Genomic DNA, 22,660 nt, shown 5'->3' on the forward strand with positions numbered 1-22,660 from the left:
AGGTTCTACAGGCATCTACAAAAGGGTTCAATTCTCATTTCACAACAAAGCCCTCCATGCTGAGACCCCCGTGTCATTAATCACAGCATCAGTGGTGCAGGCAGCTGGACCCCTAATGAAAACAAAGGCAGTAAAACACAACCATCTTTTTTTTTTTTTCCTAAATATCTGCATCAATAAAACAGTACTGGTACCTTCATATCATTGACGATCGCCTGAAACAATCCACCCAGAGCGCCGCACTCCTTCTCCACATTCTCCATCATGTCACCAAGCCCTTGGTTGTTATTACACGCTCAGTGAATCAACAGAATAGATTAAATGTTCTGATCCAAATAAGCTGATTTCTTTCTTCAGCGATTGAGATGAAAGTGTTCCATCACAGCCGAATACAGACCTCTTGTTGCTTCGGATGCAAATGTGAGCAACATGCAGCAGATGTCGGCAAAAAAAAAGAAGAAAAAAAAGGAAACAACAATTGAGGCTGTCGGGTGGCTCTGTGCCCGTTATCCGAGGAATGATGGCTGGGGTCAAAAGATTTGATTCTCCCCTACCAACCCCCGGTCTAGGATACAGATGACGATTGGGGTATCATAATAACAATCTGTGCTGTCAGATCCGCGTGGACGAGAGGTTTCAGCTTAAACGCTGACACTAACGGCGATTTTTGGATGAAAGAAGGAGTCGAGTGATGCAGCGAAAGACGGACGTGATATTCGATCCTCCAGGTTGGTGGGCGGGATCTTTGGGTTGGGGGCGGGGCTTATGGGTGGACATATGGCAAGTGTTTGTGTGTGTGTTTTTGTGTGTAGGGAGAGGACAATTGAATGGTGGTCCTTTAAAGTAGGTTTAATGTGTCTTTGTGTGGCAGGGACAAAGTTAACTGCACAGCTGCCACTGCAGGCACTTTTTTAACCCTTTAATTGTCACAACAAGAAAAATATAAAGAAAATAGTTTTTTAAAATAGATTAAATAACATAACTTTGACTTAATAGCCTAATTATAATGATGATGATGAAGTAAAAGACCACTTCACCAGTTTTATATTATTATTATTATTATTATTTTACAAATAGTGATGCCATTTTAATAAACTTTTCACATAAATATCCCTGCGGTGTGCCAAATTTATTTTTTTTATCAAAATGTACAAATATTAGCCTACCTGAATATTACTAAACTTTTTTTTTTTTTTTTAAGTCAGCTTGCACATTAAACTTTCATTTAATATGAAATTGAGCTCTGAACATTGATGTGATTCAGAGCGAAATTGTGAATCTAATATCTTGGGTGTGGGAAACCTTAAATGAAAAAAAAGCACCTAATTTCAAATGGCAAATAAAAGTGATTAGAAATGTTATAAGCAAAGCAGTGCATTTTGTAGTCCTGAAGGAAATCCTAAACTGTGATCTAACTGCATAGGGCAAAGTGTCCTAAATCTTGACCTTGCTGCTGGACACTGTCCCTCGAGAGCTAAATGAGCGAAGTGGATACAAAAATTCATTACAGCCCTCTCCTACAGCATATCATATATCCATCTTCTTTTAACTGGCCATCTCCACAAGCATATCTACTGTTGCCATATGCTATTTGACCATAAAATTCTGATTGCCTTCGCTCCCCAAATTCTGGAAAGGATGTTATGCAAGTGCTTATAGTTATGTAACGTGGTTAAGAAATAGAAGGAGAGGGTCCCATATCAAATAAACATTTTCTGACTTTGAGCCACAGTTTTCCACCACAGTTTCAACAAAAGCACTTAATACAGGAACCAGATAGTTTAAAATTAGCATGACCACAGACTGCAGTGCGATGATTGCGGCATGACTGGTTTACTAAATTTCCAAACTAAAAATGAAAAATTATAAGACTGTCCTGTTAATCTTTTGTGTGCGGGTAAGTTTTATATTAGTAAATTAATGTATATACACTCTGAGCAAAGAAAAAAAGAAATGGACCAAGCCCAAAATGGCTAAACACTAAGCTTTTAACTGTCATAACTGCATATTACTGGTCAGGAAATTAGTCAAATTTAAAAAGACATTGCTGTCTGAAATCAGAATTAAGTTTTTTGGCAGAACATGGGAAGTTGTGTGTGGAGTGATGAATCACAATGAAACATGAGTTGCATGGTGACGCTCCAGAGCGATGTCTTCGAAAATATGCGAGAAATATAATAATAAATGCATCCACCGTGAAACATGTAGGAAGAGGTGTCATTGTGTGGTGGCCTTTTCAGCTGCTGGTATTGGTGAGCTACTTCACTGTGAAAGTATTATAATGCTTTGGAGTACAGGAGAATATTGCAGAATGGCTTGCTTCTCACAAATGAAAAGTTGTTATCTAAAGAGGAATGATCAGATGTTTTGCTTTCATAAAGACAATGCTGCGGCCCAAATTGCAAATCTGTGTTGAAAATTTTGTGCTACTTAATATTCTTGTGAAAACAGCAATACATTATTTTAGGTTTCTTTGATGAATATAACGTTCCAAAGAACAGCATTTATTTGAAACAGAAATCTTTTGTAACATTATAAATGTCCTTACGGTCACTTATGATCGATTTAATGGGATAGTTCACCCAAAACTGAAAATGCTGTCATAAGTTGTTCCGAACCAATATGAGTTTCCTTCTTCTGCTAAACACAAAAGAAGATATTTTGAAGAACAAGGGCAACTAAAGCACTCATTTACTTCCATATTAGGAAAAAAAAAACACTATGGAAAGCAATAGGGCTCATCAAATATTCTGAGACCCATATTCATCAAAATATCATATTTTGTGTTCAACAGAAGAAACTCATATAGGTTTGGAACAACATGAGGATGAGGAAATGATGACAGAATTTTCATTTTTGGGTGAACTATCCCTTTAATTCAACCTTGCTTGATAAAAACATTAATTTCTTTAAAACAATCTTACTGACCCCAAACTTCTTTAACAGTAGTGTGCATATAGCCCTATAATTACTGTATAAATCAAATATTATATTTGAGTGTATTATTCATTTTCATGTTCATTTAAGCTTGGACTTCATATTTTGGCTCAACAATCCACACATACAAACGACACACAAAAAAAATCAAGAACTTGCAATAGACTGCAAGTAGCATAGCCTATATATGTATTCTAAAACTGAATTTCAGCAATAAGCAAACCACTGAAAAGCTGTTTTGATATAGTTATAATAAATGAGCCAACTGCATATAACTGACCACAATGAAACTGTGACCACAATTTCCTGGAGTAGTGCTAAAGAAATCTAAAAGCCCCCCAGAACTTTTCCAAAGGAGGAGGATGTTGTTGTGTTTCTCACATCACTTACAACCAGGAACATTCTGTTCTTTAAAACAGCTGAATTCCTCCAAAAAGATAAAGTCAAGGAACCACCTCCGACCTTCACAGTATTTAGGAGGCTGTAAACCTCATGTTTGACAGGTTTGGTCGAGCTAGAATGGGAGCTTGATGTTTTTCAGTACAGCTCTTATGTACATGATGTCTCTGTTGGGCCTTTTAGATGATACTACCACACTTACACTCCATCAGTGAACCTCTATGACCCTCACAATTGAAAAAGACAGAACAGAAAGCATATTCTGCATTAGATCATTTCTAAAAACAGTGCTGAAACTTTATAATCTGTGATGGGATAACTCTCACCCTCTCCTTTATTATTATTATTCATTAACAGAGTTATGACGTGGGATGAAAACAAGCAACGAATGGCAAGTATGAACTTCTTAAGATCACGCACATATGTTTTGGGTAACAGTTATTTTTATGAGCATGGTGGTACTTAAAATACCATTCTAACCATAGTCTGTCTCCTGACTGGAGGAGAACCATCTGTGGTACCGTCACATTCATTCCTTCCCGGCCCCTCGCTGTCCCTGCTGAGGAGTCGGTGGGTTGCAGGGATTCCGGGTGCTTGAGCCACGCTGGGGCCTTTACTGAGAACATTTGAGCCAGTGGAATTTCCTCTTGCGCAGCCCGCTAAGCCAAAGGATTCCTGAGGATCTGCTAAACAGCAAGAAGGCACGTGCATCTCCCTGTGCTTGTGAAAGAGACAGAGAAAACAGATATGCAGAGAGCATGAAGCAACAGAGAATGATAGACAGTGTCTTACCAATGAGAGGTAGGTTATTAAACGCAGAAATATTTAAACATCTACGTTTTTTTTTTTTTTTTTTTTGGATATTCAGCAGGACACATTCAATTGATTAAAAGTGTCAGTTAAAGCCATTTATAATGTTATAAAAAAAAATAGAAATGCTGTTCCTTTGAACTTTATAATCATCAGAGTATCCTGAAAAATGTCTATCATCAAAAATATTAAACTGTTTTCAACATAGATAATAAATGTTTCTTGAGCACCAAATCATATAAGAATGATTTCTGAAGGATCATGTGACACTGAAGACTGGAGAAATGATTGCTAAAAATTTAGCTTTGCCATTTTGGAATAAATTACATTTTAAAAAATATTTAAATAGAAAACTCTTATTTTTAATTGTAATATTAATTCACAATATTTCAGTTTTTACTGCATTTTTATTAATAAAATAAATGTCGCCTTGGTAAGCATAAGACCTATCCATACTTATTCACTTATGCAATAGTTCAAGATCTCTAAACTATGTAAACATAAGCAAACAATGAAATATTGTGTTTATCCCATTTCAAGTGCGTTACACAAGACAGGATGTTTGACAGGGACAGCCAACCATAGTTTAATCACTGGACATAGTGTTCTCAGTGTAAAGAGATATCTGTGAAATTGCGCATTTATAAACATACAGTAGCCTCGGTAAGTATTTGGACACTTAATTCACTTAAAATGTCTGAAAGTCCCTGCATAGATATAAAACATCGGTATTATTATCATATACATTATTTTAGTAGATGAAATCAGTTCCTCTCAAGTAGCAGGAACAGATGTAGCTCATCATATAAACTATGAACATGATAAACCAGAAGTGTACTTGATGAAGAGTAGGCCTACTCAGTGTAGGCTACTCAGACTGAAGTGTACAAATACTTTTGGGGTGCGCTGTATTACAATTAAAATGAAAACCTTTTGTTCCTCCTCAGTTTTACCCGAAGCACAAAATCAGTTGCTAGATAGAACAATCCACTTAACATGAAACGGCTTTAAAATATTCAGTGATTTTTTACAAACACCTTTGTGATATTATGTTCTGCGCTGCGCAGCTGCCTATTCTAGCAAACAAAGAAAGATATTTGTGTCAAGAAATCAGAGACGTTCTTTAAATAAACCAGCGAGGAGAAAATCTGCTGGCTTTGCTTGCTATCTTCCTCTTTCATTCTGTGTCATTACATCTGGCTGCCAAGAAGTAGCATGACAAATGTATTTTCCCTCTCCTCTAGTTTTCTTTCGGACAGAACATTCTCTGACCACATGAACCGCACAAGGATTCTAAACGGAGGCCAAAGGTATCACAGACAGGCTGCAGGAACAGAGAAAGACTCTTAATGGGACAGGGAATTGTGTCTCTAAACTAGAATTGCAAAGGTCAACTTAAGAAATGAACCGACTATATCTCTTCAGAAACTACCGCACTGTATTGGCATCTAGCAGCAATTCTCATACCTTAACTACATAAAAATAAAGGATGAGGATGCCCAGGGACCTCAAGTCTAAATGGAGTTTCTAGTGTAATAATGCAGATTTCTAGAAAGTATTACTGTGAAATGTTATTGGAGAAAGTGCGAAAGAAGTGTAAATGTTGCCCTCTGCTGGATTTCATGCCAAATGGTCCAGAATTCCGTTGACTTCCGTTTCCTTTCCAACAAGTTTAAGTGTCAATAAACAGAAAGAATTAGAAACATCAAAAGCAGAAAAGTTACCAATTGTATTTTTTTAATCAATCACTCAAATTTTCTTGACAAATCGATTTAAAAATATACAACAAAATAAAATGTGATCCATTTAAAAATACTTATTTTACAGTACATTGTCAGATTCCTTTGCATAATGGCGTGATTTGTCTGGACTCTGCATTCGTGACCGTGGTCAGGTTGACAGACTGTTTTAGAAGATAAGTTAATACTCTTTCAGATACTGAAATATATGGCTGTGGGGTTTGGCAAAAACCAGAAAAATATTTCAGGCCTAAATGTAAACCATACAGACATTTGCATTGCAGCATTTCAGTGTAATAATTATGTCAGCGTTAATCCTGGATAGTGACATGCTTTGCTTGAAAATGAAATGAAATGAAAGGTACTATAATCACAAACTTGTGCTAAAAATTTATGCTAAAATCTCCCAATTAAATTGCAGGATGGTGCAGGTCTGCTGATGGTTCAGTCGTGCCTAGTTCATCTGTGTCAAACACTAGCACACAACAGGCTAAAAGGCTGAAAAATAATCAAATGTACATTCACTGTGTAAAAAAACTGTTCAAAGTCTGTATGTGACAAATGGTACAAATGTAAAGCCTTGACGATGTAAAAATAAGCAATCTCAAAGAGCAGTCTCCTTAGATTCTGCCACCACTGGTGCCGAACGGAAGGTCAGAATTTCAGTGAAGGTGAGTCCTGGGGTCAAAGAAGGAATAGAAAGACAGAGGAAAAGAGAACAGAGGGAAATTGGTTGGAATAAACTATCACACCTATAAGAAATACTTGCTAATTAATGCCTCATGCATCTTTAAACAAACGTTAAAACTAGTTATCTCATCCATTACACCAATTACTGTGAATTTAAAGTCACTCATATCAAGCTTTTCAGCTCAAACCTACGTTTCCATTGCTCCAGTGACTGATCAGCCTCATCTAGTGAATGGTCATACGGTGGGGCCTCAGTCTCCTCCTCTGGTTCACGAAACTCCGAGAAGAAAGGAAGAGCCAGTCCCTCTGCCGCTGTTATTCTGCTCTCAGGGTCCAAGAGCAGCATGCTGTCTAACACATTAATCGCTGAAAGGGAGAGCAACATAGAGTCAATATGACACACAATTATGTGACATTCGAAATTGTGTTCAACAAATGTATGCATGAAAGATGTACTTGGATCAAATAGTGTCGAGCATGGTGCTAACCAGAGTTGGGTAAGTTCGGTAATTGATTAGTAGCTACTCATTACATCTTCAACAGTGTAATTACATTACTGTACTAATTACTCGGTTAAAAAAAAAAAAAAAACAGTTGAACAATACAAGGATAAACATAAAACTGCTCTTTTAATTCTTTCAAATAAATAATATAAAATTGCATAAATTATTCTTGAAATGACCAAAGTATTTAAAGGGAGAAGGTTACGTTAAAAACAAGTAACATTAACATTTAAAATAAGACATTACATTTTGATGATAAATACAGTATTGTTTTATATAGAATTGTCTATACTGTATTTAAAGCAATTACATCAGACGTAACTGTAATTCAATTACAGAAAAAATATAAATAATCCCTTACTTTACTTTTTCAAAGGAAAAGTAAATGAATTCCAGTTATTAATTGTAATTAAATGCATGAACTGACTGCAATAAAAGTTGTGGTTACACTTTATTTTAAGGTGTCTGTGTTACAGTTTAATTATACTTAGGGTTAGGGTTAGGAATAGAGGTTGGTTTAGGGTTAGTTGCATGTAATTATGCATAATTTATAGTTAGCACTACAGTAACTACATGTAACAAGAACACTGTAAAATAAATGGTTACCAAAGTTGCTTTGAATAAAAGCATCTGCCAAATGCATAAATGTAAACGTAGCTCATACGGTTAACATTTATATGAATGAGTTTCTTTCTTTTAAACTTAACATGACATTAACTTTTAAGCTTAAGTTGGTGTATATCTGGATTTATAAAAGTACAAATATTAAAAGTATAAAATTGCATGCATATTAAATAAAGATAATTGCATAATAAAAAAAAGAATAAAACAATTAGCAAAATACTTTCACATAATTATGATATGAATACTATTTAATAAATGGTAACAATAAGTAAAAACATATTAAAAACAAACACTAATCCCCTTTTTTTTTTTTGCATTGACTGAGCAAAACACTTTCAAAACACTCTTACCTTGTGGGTTAACGTTTGGTAACAATGCCCAAAGATCTTTCTTTTTAAGTTTTGGCAACTTTGCTATGTAGTTTCTAGCCTAGAAAAAAGAATATACCATGTGACTTTGGATTTTCACATCTCGAAAGTATTCATTATATATCTGGAGAGAGTTCTGCAAACTAATCTTAGTAGAAAAATATGAATGAAACACACATCTTCAGACTGTAGTTTGGCTGTGAACTCTTTTGTTGGCGTCCCTGTAATCTTCATGATCTCCATAAGCTGATCCAAGTCTGACGGAAAATGGTCAAGGATTCAAATGCACTGGGGATGAGACTTAGGGACATAATCACCACATCAAAACCACAGTTATTTTTTTCTGTTTTTTCACAGTTGTCTTGTGAGGAAGGATACGGTCATTTCCTTTGAACAGTGGTTTCCCTAGCAGCATCTCTGCCATGATGCATCCGACCGACCAGATGTCCACTGAGGGGAAAATTCAAACAAACACAACACATACAGTATCTCTGAATTATCATTAGTTTAAATAAATAATTAATTAAGCACTTTCTATTGCTTTTATGAGAGCAGCACTGATATACAGTGCAATGCATAAGTGAATACACCCATGCTAAAGTTGACTAAAAAGAGGAATAAAAAATCATATTTTGGAAATTGAACTTAATGCCTTAATTTAAAAAATTAGGAAAAATCCAACCTTTAAGGACACCAATTTTCTTTGTGAATGAATAATGTATCGTAAATAAATAAATGTTCTTCCTTAAAATACATGGTGCATAAGTGAGTACACCCCTATGTTAAATTCCCATAGAGGCAGGCAGATTTTTATTTTTAAGTATTTAAAAAAAAAAAAAATTTAGGATACTATGCATCCTGATAAAGTTCCCTTGGCCTTTGGAATTAAACTAGCCCCACATCATCAGATAGCATTCACCATACCTAGAGATTGGCATGGGGTACTTTCCATAAGATCATCTCTCAATGCAAATCAAACTAGCTTTTAGGCTAACTGAAATAAAACCATGCCAATCTCTAGGTATGGTGAAGGCTATGTGATGATGTGGGGCTATTTTAATTCCAAAGGCCAAGGGAACTTTATCAGGATGCATAGTATCCTAAAAAAAATAAAAATATATATATATACTTAAAAATAAAAATCTGCCTGCCTCTATGGGAATTTAACATAGGGGTGTACTCACTTATGCACCATGTATTTTAAGGAAGAACATTTATTTATTTACGATACATTATTCATTCACAAAGAAAATTGGTGTCCTTAAAGGTTGGATTTTTCCTAATTTTTTTAATTAAGGCATTAAGTTCAATTTCCAAAATATGATTTTTTATTCCTCTTTTTAGTCAACTTCAGCATGGGTGTATTCACTTATGCATAGCACTGTATAACCACTATATATAACCTTTAACCACTAATCTATAATAAATTATATAAAAAAAATACAATATTATTATTATTTATGATATTTAAGAACAACATATAGAGATCAGTGCATGAAATGTGAGACTAACCAGTCTGTGTGTAATGCATCCAGCTAAGAATGACCTCAGGCGCTCTGTACCAGCGTGTCACAACATAGCCCGTCATTTCACTGTCTGTTTGCCGTGCTAGACCGAAATCCAGGATCTATAAATGTAAGAGACGGAACAATAAGGCTTCAAATAAATCTTAATCTCTACAAAAGGCATACAGGATTAATACATGCACGTGGTGAGATACCTTAAGCTCACACTCCTCATTTACTGCCAGATTGCCTGGTTTGAGATCCTGCAAGGCATCAGATGAGGTTAGTGGTTTCGTAGTGAGAAATACATGTTTAAGACTGACACAGCTGTGCTCACCCTATGAATGATTCCAGCAGCATGGATATACTGTAAACACAAAGCGATTCATGAAAATATGTTTGCGAGGGTGTGTAAGCCTGCATTATTACAATACTCACTTTGAGTCCTCTCAAAATCTGGTAGACCAGGTACTGGACCTTGTCCTCTGACAGTCTCTGCATTTTCATCAACTTTCCAAGATCAGTAGCCATAAAAGGCATGACCAAGTAACTGTGCAAAAGACGAGGAGAATCAGAAAATGATCATGCCTCCATACATCCAAAAAACAAGCTGTCACAATCACAATTGTGACCAAATGGTCAAAGCGTGACAGTTTAAGATTGTAAAATACTCACAAGTCATGGAATCTGTCTAGAGAAAGGTCTGCAGTGAAAACATCCACAAGTCCAATAACCTGTGCCAATTTAAAAAGAGAAAGTGGTTGCCAAATACAGCACAACGTGAGACTGTAAATCTGTTTATTTACAACAAGGCAGATGTGAGTGCCCAGAGCATGCAGTATTAATCTTTGGTGTCCTACATTATCATGCTTCATGTGTTTGAGCAGCCTGAGCTCCCGATAAGCTCTTTTGGCAAACAGATCAGATTGGAAGGGACGATGGAGTTTCTTGATGGCAACCTTTGCCCCTGTCCTCCGGTCAAACGCATAGCTGAGGAGTGAATCACCAGTTGCAAATAATTACATCAGAAATGTAATTAGAAAACAGATACATAGTAGAATTTACCACAAAACAAGCTTGCTTTCGCAAGAGAAACGCCTATGCACAAAGAATTGAACATTTGAACACATACTGTAGCTATGTAAAAAAAAAAAATATATATATATATATATATAGGCTATGATCAATAAGTTGACAACAAATGTTTTTACATTGCTTTAACTCATCAAAAAGAGTTAAGCAATTTTCAACCTTTTTTATAAGTTACAAGATTCAGCTTTTTTAAAAAGTCAATTAAATGTCATTCAAGTTGAAATCACTAAAACGTCCAAGTTGATATAGGGGACAGATATTATAAGATTTTATCTTCTTTCTGTTCCCTTTTGCACATGGGAATTTAACTATCTAAAGAAGAAAATGAAATGTTTTGTGTTTTACCATGGAGCAATAAAAAAAAAAAAAAAAAAAAAAAATAAGAATAAGAAATAAGAATATTGTAGGCTACTTAAAAATGTAAAGGAATGTATGAATTTCTTTCTTCTGCTGAACACAAAGGAAGATACTTTGAAGAATGTCGGTAACCAATTAGTTGATGTACCCCTTTGACTTCCATAGTAGGAAAAAAATACTATGGAAGTCAATGGGGTAGGCTACATCAACTGTTTGGTTACCGACATTCTTCAACATATCTTCTTTTGTGTTCATCAGAAGAAAGAAATGCATACAGCAGGTTTGAAACAACTTGAGGGTGAGTAAATGATGACAACATTTTCATTTTTAAGGCAGCAACTTTTATTTTTTTACAGTGTATATTTCTGTTTTTCTTAAGTGATCTATTTTAATCAATATGAAGGTCTGGTCTGAAGACTGATTTTAGGGGTAGCGAGTGATATTATATTATATATTTTGTATAATATTAATATAATATAATTTCAAAGTGCAAATGTTGATATTTACTAAATTAATGGCAGATTAAGTTGTGGGACGTGCCTCAAGATGCGAACAGTGGTTACTCGGAGATAATCCTCTGGGACTTTTTAAAGGAAGCTTGAAAACGTAATAAACCATCATCACCTGGCCACAGGCAGCATTAGTCAACAGCTGCCATCTTACAATTATTAACCACCTACAACGTTGTTTTGCAGGCACTTAATTTTGAAACTCTCATTTTCTGTGTTTATCTTATATATCCATGTAAACACGCATGAATAAAACATATGACTCGCAAATGTGCTACAATTTGGATCGCATCAAAACATTTTAGAGGCATCTTTATCATAAAATAGTCTAAAAAAAATCCCTTGTGCTCGCCGATACGGACGTTCATCATTTCTGAATAGATCCCAGACACATTTTGTTCTGCTACAGTGACAATGCATTAAGTGTTTTTAACATATAAATCACGATTCTTTCCCGGAAGTGGGCTACATAAAATGAGAGCAATAACTCACCATACTGTACCATATGCCCCCGTCCCCACCTGTTTCAGATCTTTGTATCTCTCCGGGACTTCCCAAGCGGTTTTATTTACCTCCTGACGATAATATCCAGGTCTTGATCGGACGGACATATTGGTGAATACCCCTTTAAATATGCTGTCCCGAGTACCACAGCTGTGATTTCCAGGTTTACCTGAACACGGATAATAGCAATCTACCTGTCCGCGTTCAGGCTGTGCGTGTGCGCGTAACCGCTCCCTCTCCGGCGTGGCTGTTTATGGCAAGCCGTTTGAACATTTATTGCGTAAACTGAGCTCATTTTCATTTTTATGATTTTTATGATCATTTATTCGGACACAAACAAAACACTACCAACTGGTAAAAAAAAAAAAAAAAAAAAGTAATCTAGGGTATTTGTATCTTTTTTTAGAGCTATTTTTTTTTAGATACTAGTGACATAGTGTAAAGTCCTTTTCAAGGAAAGTCTGTTCACTAGGCAGCGCATCGCCCCAGGGCAGCCGAGACCAAATCCTATCTATTTGAATGGGGAATCCTAAAATCTCTTGAAAATTTCAAATCAGCAACAAAATCTGACATTACCTGTCCCATAATTGTTGTTTCTTATGCTCAAATAGCATTAAAAATGCAAATTTTTCAGGCTAGACGAGCCAATGCGCATATGCAGTCCTAAACGAGAATCTCAGGTTTCTCCTTATACTGTCTATGGGTTTCTCAGGTTAAAAAACTAGTGTATTTTCACTTGAGTACTACGATAACTGGAATACTAACTATTTAAAGTAAAAGATAAAATAAAACGGAAAGAGGATATGGAATGGAAGACACGGTTAAGTTAATAACATTAAGAAATGAATAGTTGATAACTGAACCACAGACTCCCAAATAATTCAATGGCAATAACATTTGTTACCAGTCTAAATAATTCCTCGTCACTATTAGGGTAGTGACTAATACAAAAAAGGAATAAATGCTATTATATAATGAATATATAATAGAATCAAGATGATAAAGGTATAAGTTATTGTATTAGTACCATAAAATCTATACTAGTTGGTTTTAACTTAAGGAATGAATGTCAAAACAGCTTTCCATACATGAGTTGCATTACTGAGATCCAAGAACATGTTTGTCCTTCAGTGAATGTGAGAACTGCTGCATGTTCTTCCAAAGCCTTGAAAATGATTTAAACAAGGGCTTTTGGAGTTTATAATATGAACAAAGAATGCTTGTTTCCTGTTATATGCCATAGATTACAGGGAGATTTATTTATTTTTGTCTTCAAGTATTTGACACTGTTGAAATCTGCCTTAGTATTTTTAGGTGCACACCTGAACCTGTGTTAACATGTTGAAGCATTGGGCCCCAGGGATCGACATTCCTCCCTAAATGAAAACAATGGAAATTGCTTCACCACACACTCTCACAGATAAAATAATCCTGGTTGACAAAAATTAGAACACAGATGTGCTATTTGTTATGTTTATTAAATTTGTATTTAATCTTAGAAATATTGCATATTCATCAGGGAAGTTCATAAAAATTATATAAATAATGTCTGAAAAGTTCTTCACAGTTGTTGAAACTATGCCGAAAAACGTTAACATTCTTTTAGCCATGTTTTAAACATTTAAAGGAATGGATACAAAGCATATGAAAATACTTAGTTGACTCCAAAATGAAAATGTAAAATGCCCACTTCTAATGATATATGTATTTTGTAATCACACTATTCAGATTAGGTGAAGCTGTGTGGTAGGGAAACTGAAAATACTTAAGTGAAAATAAAATACAGGATACTATTTGCAAGTAGGTGTAGTTGATGAATAATATACTATTCTAGCTTCAGATACACTGTATGTTAAATCAGTGCTACAAACATGATTTAAAGTGATATAGATACCTTTTAAGTAACTTATTTGTGCGTTTAAGCTTTAGAGCTTTGTTGCTCAATGGCTTGTGCGTTTAATTTCAACTCCTTCTACATTCAAATCCATAGTCATTTAATATATAGAGGCACAACTTCTATCTTTCAGACTGAGACCTGTCATGGTAAGACTAGTGGTCAAAGTCGTCATTTGTAACCAGTTAAATATACAGCAGTAAACGTGCTGGATTTTCCTTTTGCCCCTACACACCATCTTACTGCATGTTTTTAACCGGTGGACAGGAGTTTAATACCTCACTTAATACCTTCACCAACACCTAACCAGCTTCTGCAGGATTACTCTGCTTAAATGAGCAGGTTAGTTGTCGCAAAGGTTTTATGATGATCAGGTGACACAGATCTCATTGGCCCAGATGGGGGGCTTGCTATCATATGGGACAAGTACTCGAGCCTCTACTCCTCCTCCGGTCTCATCTCTCTCCTCTGGAGCTGCCGCTCCTCCTCTTGCCTCCAAGCCTGGCTGTTCAAGACCTTCCTGCACAGAGAACGGCTTTTCCAACACTTTCAGAACTCTCTGAACCTAATGGATTTGAGAAGATGCAAATGAAAAATGTTAAGACTTTATGGAATTTATTAATCACAAATTAAGAAGTCTCTTATTCTCACCAAGGCTACATTTATCTGATCAAAAATACAGTAAATGCAACAATATTCTGAAATATTTTTACAATTTAAAATAACGGCTTTCTATTTTAATATATTTTTAAAGTGTTCCTGTGATGGAAAAGCTGTTTTTAACCATTTAATTGGAAATAATTTTGTTGTAAAAATGTAAAAGTCTTAGTCTTTTTTGATCAATTTAATGCATCCTTGCCTAATAAAAGTATTTAACTGTAAATAAATTAATACATTTTCTTGACCCAAACTTTTGAATGGTACTGAATGTCTCTTGCAATTTAGGTGCTCTGATTTACAAAGCTAGTATGAGTCTCACCTCTGAGAAGTCACCATTTTCAGCTGCCTCTATTGCATTCTGGGCAATGTAGTTTCTGAGTACCACATGTGGGTTGTTGTTGTTCATCACAGATACTCTCTCCTTCTGTAGATCTTTCACATCAACCCCTGACTCACACTCATGAGCAAGCCGCTGCCTTGGGAATTAAATAGACAACATATCCAAAAGTACATTGTTGCAGGAAAAAAATAATAATTTATTTACACAGATGAATCTAACCTAAACTATTAAAACAACTTAGGTCTTATTCAGGTCTTTTTGGTTTCAAATAACAATGCTTTATAATACACTTTTCATTAGAAATGAATGCCAATGGGAAATGAATGCATCAGATCGAAAGAACTTTCTGTACCTGTATTTCTTGATCCAGCAGGACCAGTCTTCAGTCTGCTTGGCCCTCAGTTGTTCTGCAGTGGTGTCCATCAGCTCCTTCAGTCTTGAGAGTATTTCAAGCTGCCGAGCGACCGTCTTCCTGTCTGAAATTATCTGGAACAGTGCAGGGTTACTCTGAGCCATGGACAGCAGCATTGCAAGCTCACTAAATTGAAGAAAAAAAACAAACAGAAATATGTAAATAAAGATATTTAACCATTTATTAAAGTCCCCCTGTCTGTAGTCAATAACTGTATCCCTTAAAACTCATCTTTGATCACAAAAATGGCATGTTTAAGTGTTTTTTCCTGTCATTTTTTTATTCATGATAAAATAGCTTGAATATAACTCTACACCCTTGCTTCATTTAGTATACGCGATCCATGAATATGCAATTGAGCCCCGCCTCCACTCACTCATACAGACTCGTCTACAAGTCGATGTATCAGAATGGTAATGCATTTTATGTATCGCTCTCTACAACACTGAACACATCACAGTAATAATTTATAATGATTAACCTTTGGCTTGACTATGTTATCAAATAGCTAATAATGTGTTGCTAATGTTACACAAACCATGTTACCATTCACATGGCTGCCTTCTAAAAATCAGCATCCTTAGAAACGCTTTGAACAACTTAGAACGTCAGTGGAAAAAGGTATATAGTTCATCATAACATCGTAATATACATCATATATTTTTCATATCAACAGAAAAACATACCGGAAAACCTCCCTTCTCTTGAGACTCGTTTAATGATATGCTAAAGCCCACCCACACGTTGACGTGATTGGTTACAAGGTAGTTTGTGACGTAAGAAACACTGGCGATTTTAAACCACCTTTGACTGCGGTGCTACAGTGTAAATACTCAGTAAATATTAAACGATCTGTAATGGACAAAGCAATAGTGACACATGGTAAAAAATTTTACTGACAAAAGTTGCAACATTGCTGTAAGATTCAATATAGTCGTCGTCACTCCATCATCTTTTATTATAATTCACCACACTATTATGTAATAATGTGTCAAAATCCAAAACAAGTCGTTTTCAATAAAAGCTGTTTTTGGACCTCTTATGTCAAAATTCATAACCCCTTTAAGCAACACAACTGTTTAATAATAATTGATAATAATAAGAAGAAATGTTTCTTGAGCACCAAATTAGAATATTAGAATGATTTCTGAAGGATCATGCGACTCCGAAGACTGGAGTAATGATGCTGAAAATCAATAATATTTTCGATCAAATAATACAAAGATTCGATCAAATTTCGATCAAAGCTTTGGTGAGTATATGAGACTTCTTTCAAAAACACATTTAGAAATCTTTCTGACCTCAAAAGTCTGAATGGGAATATACAGTAAGGTGTTACCGTGGATCCATGGAGGGTTTGTTCGCTGCTTTCAGCTCCTCTAGAGAAGCACACTGCTGCAGGAGCATCTCTGCGGCTTGTTTTATCACCTCACTTTCATCTTCCCCTGCCTCCTGTGTCGGGCAGGAAATCTGACTCAAGCTACGGAAAGTGTTGGTGAAGTCCGCACCTAAGAGGAGGAAGAGGTTACCGTTCAGCAATTATCCCGCTTCACACTTTTTATTTGGACACTCTAGTAACTCATACCCGTGTTATGCATGGTCTGCAAAAGTTCTGTGATGAGCATCTCATCCTCTGGCTCCTCCTTCCTCAGCAGACCCAGTTTCTTCCTCATATTGCTCAGATAGAAGCTATTGTAGAGCGGCAGGTACTCATCCAACACCTGTTCGGCCCGGTCTGGAGGTAGGTCAGGCTGCAGGGCTTCAGCCAGCCGGGCTAAATTCCAGCGACAGATCGCTGGCTGGGCCTGGTAAGTATACCGGCCTGAACTATCAGAAGCGTTACAGATGAAATCTGGGTCGAAACTAAAGAGAAAACAAAACAAGGAAATTCATGTTCATGAACAATAAATGCAAATAATTGCTGAATAACATTAAAGGAGAACTCCGGTCAATTTTAACATTGAGCTCATTTTTTTGTACATTTGGAGTGCTGTCAGTACAGAGAACAACGACAAAAATCGGTGTTGCCTACACCGTGTTATCCTCTTTTTAAAATTTGCACCCTGTTGACTTCAATGGGGCAAGTTTTAAACCTGCTTTTAGCCTCTTAACATCCTTGATGTGTCATTACAAGTGCACAGGTCATGTGAGTGATTCCTTCGGGGTGAACGCGGGTGAATCTGACTGCAGTAGATGTGAAAGAAATATATAAAAAATTATGTTTATTCAGCCAGCGCACATACCTGTATTTACATCCTGTTTTCGGTCGAAGTCCACAGTAATCGATTGTCGAGTTCACGCGCATAGGTTTAGTACCTATGATCACGCGCGTGAACTCGAACAGAGGCTAAAAGCAGGTTTAAAACTTGCCCCATTGAAGTCAACAGGGTGCAAATTTTAAAACGAGGATAACACGGTGTAGGCAACACCGATTTTTGTCGTTGTTCTCTGTACTGACAGCACTCCAAATGTACAAAAAAATTAGCTCAATGTTAAAAGTGACCGGAGTTCTCCTTTAAGGCCATGTTTCACAGACACAGGATTAGGCCTTTGTTCAATTAGGCCATTTAAGTAGCTTTTATAAACATGCCTTAGAAAAAAACATTACTGGTGTGCATCTTGAGACAAAACAACAGCACTGTCATATTTTTAGATATGTCAGAGCAAGTTGCTTTCAGTTAAAACAGCTCAAACATGCATTTTAGTCTGGGACTAGCTTAAGCCTTGCCTGTGAAACCGGGGGATAATGTTTAAGTGAGACCTTACCGATCCATGAAGCCAAAAGGCCCATAGTCCAAAGTCAGACCCAGGATGCTCATGTTATCAGTATTGAGGACTCCATGACAGAAACCCACACACTGCCACTGAGCCACCAGCCTTGCTGTTCGTAAAGTCACCTAGGCACATTCAAGTAAACACAGATTAAACATTTATATATTAAATATAGAAAATAAAAATGCAAATGCTTTATATAAAATATTACGCTATAATACGTTTCAATGGATCAATACTACAACCACAGCAATGATCTCAGTCTACCTCTCTGAAGAAAGCAGTATTCCTCTCAATGCGGTCTGAGTGATTTTGATGGATCTCTGGGTAGAAGTTCACAATGACATAATCCAGCAATTGGGTTCTGATGTCATCGTGGCCATAGCTGGGACCTTGCCGGCCCGTGAGCTCATCAGCTCGTTTGAAGATCTCAAATGATCCAAACCTACATCAAGAGTCAGGACAACTTCTTCACATCAAGAAAAGCTAGACCTAAAAGACCTTTACGAGTGAAACCATTTCAATTACAGACACAAAAACTGAAGTATCGTAACAGTGTTGTTTTTGGCCAGAGGAGAACAGGCCAACTGATTGAGGCTGGTTTCTCCCAAGGTTTTTTTCTCCATTTCTGTCACCAGATTTGGTTCCTTTCCACGATCACCTCTGGCTTGCTTAATTAGGGACACTTAATATCCAATAACATTACCGATTTGACTGCACTATCGGATGAGAACAAAACTTAACTGAATTGAGCTAAATAATGACACTATTGTCTTCTGTAGAGCTGCTTTATAGCGGAATTAAACTTATCTCATAATAAATGAACTTTACACAGTTATTGAACTTAACTGAATCATCACTGAACTGAATTGAGCTGATTTAATGCCATTATTACCTTGCTACAGCTGCGTTACAGCACAATTTGAATCTATCTCTTATTTGATAAAGTTTGCATCATAATTCTGTTACTTTACTGTTATTACTATAGTAACTACATGTAACATATGTAACAAGGACACTTTAAAATAAAGTGTTATCTAAATAACTATATGATATGATAATGAAAAACTTAAACTTGAACTAAAATTAGTAGAATTGACCTGGCGAAAAATAATTGACAAAATAAAAGCACAAAAAGATTACTAAAACCTAAACTAAAATTCATAAATGCAAAATTTAAATATTAATAAATAATATAATAGGATATAAATAATGCTAAAATAACACTTGCACGAGAAAGCATTTAGGAACGAAATAAACAACTATGGTTACCTAATAAAGCTGGGAGCAATGCGTAAGACCACAGAGCATCTTTCCATGCGTGGATTGCCATTGTAGAAGATATCCCTCATGACTCGTGAATCAGACGTCACTACTGATCCAGCTCTTGTGGTCGGCACTCCCAAGCCAAAAACCGCCTCGCTGCACAGAAACTCTCGTATGCTGGAGCGCAAAACCTTACGCCCATCTGCCTGTCTAAAAAGCACAAAGGACAAAAATCGAAACCTTAACATAACTTAAGAACAAAACTTGAAGTGTATTAAGCTGGATGATGACACCAGTTTTCTGCAGAGCTGCTTTTTATATATATATATATATATATATATATATATATATATATATATATATATATATATATATATATATATATACACATACACACATATGTGTGTGTGTGTGTGTGTGTGTTTTATGTTTATATGTCTATGTTTATATAGTGCTATTTAAATGACTTGACTTATTTATCTTAAGGAAAACAAAGTTTCTTTTGGTGGAAGTTTGGTAGAATGGGCATCTTATAAGTTTGTTCCTATTATGCTCCTTTTATACTATGTAAAGTGTACGATATGGCTTAAGAAAATTTTATTAAATAATAAAAAGACTACTTTTATTTCACATGCCATCTCTAGTATGATAACATACAATAGGAAAACACGTGTGAAGTGTGAACAGCCAATGAGAATATCATAACATGATGTGGCAATATCTAGATAATATGCTGGCAAAGTTATATTACAGTAGCAAGTCTACCTAGAGTATGGTGTCAGTCCAGCACCCTTCACCTGGATCTCCCAGCGCCCAGTGGGATTCTCATGCAGTAATTCAGGGCTCTGGTCCACTGGGGCTTTCACTTCTCCCAGATAACATGCAGCTCCATCACCAAGCTGTCCTGCAAACTGTCCAAACTGGTGTCCGCAGTAACAATGGGAAGCAGGTTCTGATCCTGGCAACACTTTAGACCCACTGAGATACTCTGGGCCCAGTGGATCCTTCAGAACCTCATCAGCATCAAGACCCAGAAGTGCCAGTGCTGGACCTGAAACTGACACAAACTTTGGGTTCTTTAGAGGGGTTGGTTGTACCCTAGAAAAACACGCCCCCCGGACCTGTCGGACTCCTGGTTCGGTGGACGGGTCCAGTGGAAGTTGTTTAAGAGCAACATTCTCAAACTGCAGTCGTTCAATGCAAGAGCGGCTCGTGATTACGCCCATGTCGTCCATTCCCGCATTTGACAGTGATCTAAGTAAAATAACACCGGGACATGAGATATAAAGCCGTGTTAGACGAGCTCCAGCAGAAGCCATTCACATTGTACTAAAGTCTAATAAAGCTTGTTATATAAGGAGAGCGAAAGTGGAGCAATCCTGAAATAACTCCCAACAGAACCGAGTTGTTCTCAAATCCGGTCCGTCGTTGTTTTCGTCCCCCCTAGAAACAAACGCATCGGAACGTAGGCTACTATTCTAAAATTAATTATTCGCTTATTGGATTTTTTTTTATTGGAAAAGCTCCATTTACTTTCATTTTTAAAGTGAATGGTTGTCATTGATATATGACAGCTTTCACAACGGAATAGTCATCTTTTACTTTCTTTATAAAGTGAATGGCTGTCATTGTTAGGCTAAACATTTAGCTGCAATCCAACTGTTTAGGAAAACGCTGGAAGCAGGGAAATGTATTATTTAGTTAACACGTTTGATATAAAATTCAAACTAACACATGTCTGGGTGTACAAAATCTTTCAGTATCTCCTAGAGTTTTCTTCTTCAAAACAGTAATTAGTTGGCGTTTTGCCACAAATGCTGCCTATCAAGGGCCTGATATCTAGCTCATAAATGTCAGGGATAAATCTTCAATTTGCAGTGTTGTGAGTCAAGACAAAGGAGTAAAATATGCTCATGTTGAGCTCATTTGCTCAAAGCTAAATATCATGCAGGGGTTGCTGGTCTACAAGTCTACAACACCCTAAAGGAAGAGAAAAGTGAGTTCATTAATGCTTTGGAATACAGGAGAGTAATGCTCCTTCCCACAAAGCAAAGACAACCCAGAAGTGGCTTGAGAACAAGTCTATCAGGCTCATGTTTTGGCTTTGTCAGAGTCCAGATTTGATCCCTATTAAGAATTGTTGGTCTCACATTACATACATGCACGCGGTCGCACACGTACACATACACAGATATACATTTATATACAGTTGTGGTCAGAATTTATGGCATCCCTGGTAAATATGTAAAAAACGGTAAATATGATGTAAAAAAATAATAATAATTGGAACCCCTAGAATTTTTTTATGAGTAAAATATCTTCTGAAGTATATTCCCATTAATATCTACCCTTTTTTTTTAGCACAACAGGGTGACAAGGAACATGAAATTGTCCAGCTATGACTTCTTGTTTCATATGATTTTAAATATGAGGAAACACAAAGGCCAAATTCCATTAATCATCCATCACAATGAGTAAAACCAAATAATATAGTTCTGATGTGCATCAAAAGATTGTTGAGCATCACAAAATAGAAAGTGGCTGTAAGAAACAGCTACAGCCCCATTTTGACCATCAGGGCAATAATTAAGAAGTTCCAATCAACTAAAGATGTTACGAATCTGCCAGGAAGAGGATGTGTGTCTATATTGTCTTAATGCACGGTGAGGAGTAAAGTTTGAGTGGCCAAAGACTCTCCAAGGATCACAGATGGAGAATTGCAGAGATTACTTGAGTCTTGGGGTCAGAAGCCTACCCAAAAAAAAAAAAAAAAAAAAACCCTACATCACCACATGTTGTTTGGGAGGGTTTCAGGAAAAATCCTCCTCGCTCATCCAATAACAAACTCCAGCAAATTCAGTTGTCAGACAAGACTGGAACTTCAAACGGCACAGGGTTCTGTGGTCAGATGAAACTAAAAATAGCTTTTTGGCAGCAAACATGGCAGATGGGTTTGGTGCACACAAGGATAAAAAGTACCCCATGTGTACAATTTAATATACCGTTAGATCTTTAATGTTGTGGGCATATTTTTCTGCTGGAGGTCCTGGACATCTTGTTCAGATACATGGCATTGTGGATTCTATCAAATATCAACAGATAAAAAAAATCAAAACCTTCTGCTAGAAGTCTTATAAAGGATCTTCCATCAGGAGTGTTACAGAGCACAATATGAAGCTTCTGCCATGACCGTCCCAGTTCCCTGACCTGATGAGTGGAGTGAACTGAAGAGAAGAAGCACCAACATGGAGCTGGGAATCTGAAGGCTCTGGAGAGATT

General features: G+C 36.4%; 3 protein-coding genes across 6 annotated transcripts in view; all 3 read right to left on the reverse strand.

Annotated features, from left to right (window-relative positions):
- Nucleotides 1-752, reverse strand: part of mtss1la (MTSS I-BAR domain containing 2a) — a 34,506-nt gene extending 33,754 nt beyond the window's left edge. For all 4 annotated transcript variants that reach the window (XM_084408604.1, XM_084408603.1, XM_084408602.1 and 1 more), the window contains exon 1: nt 195-752. In XM_084408604.1, the coding sequence (XP_084264730.1) occupies nt 195-266 (72 nt within the window). In that variant the 5' untranslated portion in view covers nt 267-752. The remainder of the gene's footprint in view (nt 1-194) is intronic.
- A 5,109-nt stretch (nt 753-5,861) lies between these two features.
- Nucleotides 5,862-12,280, reverse strand: mapk12a (mitogen-activated protein kinase 12a). Its single transcript, XM_084409473.1, has 12 exons — nt 12,026-12,280; nt 10,436-10,565; nt 10,251-10,309; nt 10,014-10,125; nt 9,913-9,942; nt 9,791-9,838; nt 9,583-9,697; nt 8,449-8,520; nt 8,248-8,327; nt 8,053-8,131; nt 6,768-6,941; nt 5,862-6,563 (listed from the first exon to the last, which is right to left on the reverse strand). The coding sequence occupies exons 1-12, from the start codon at nt 12,142-12,144 to the stop codon at nt 6,490-6,492; spliced, it is 1,092 nt and encodes a 363-aa protein (XP_084265599.1). The 5' UTR covers nt 12,145-12,280; the 3' UTR covers nt 5,862-6,489.
- Nucleotides 12,281-13,496: 1,216 nt separating this feature from the next.
- Nucleotides 13,497-20,826, reverse strand: selenoo1 (selenoprotein O1). Its single transcript, XM_084410130.1, has 9 exons — nt 20,147-20,826; nt 19,388-19,591; nt 18,383-18,560; nt 18,110-18,240; nt 16,929-17,206; nt 16,683-16,851; nt 15,284-15,469; nt 14,911-15,067; nt 13,497-14,496 (listed from the first exon to the last, which is right to left on the reverse strand). The coding sequence occupies exons 1-9, from the start codon at nt 20,698-20,700 to the stop codon at nt 14,302-14,304; spliced, it is 2,052 nt and encodes a 683-aa protein (XP_084266256.1). The 5' UTR covers nt 20,701-20,826; the 3' UTR covers nt 13,497-14,301.
- Nucleotides 20,827-22,660: the final 1,834 nt, after the last annotated feature.

Source organism: Rutilus rutilus (assembly GCF_951802725.1).
Source record: "Rutilus rutilus genome assembly, chromosome: 5".
Lineage (NCBI taxonomy): Eukaryota > Metazoa > Chordata > Actinopteri > Cypriniformes > Leuciscidae > Rutilus > Rutilus rutilus.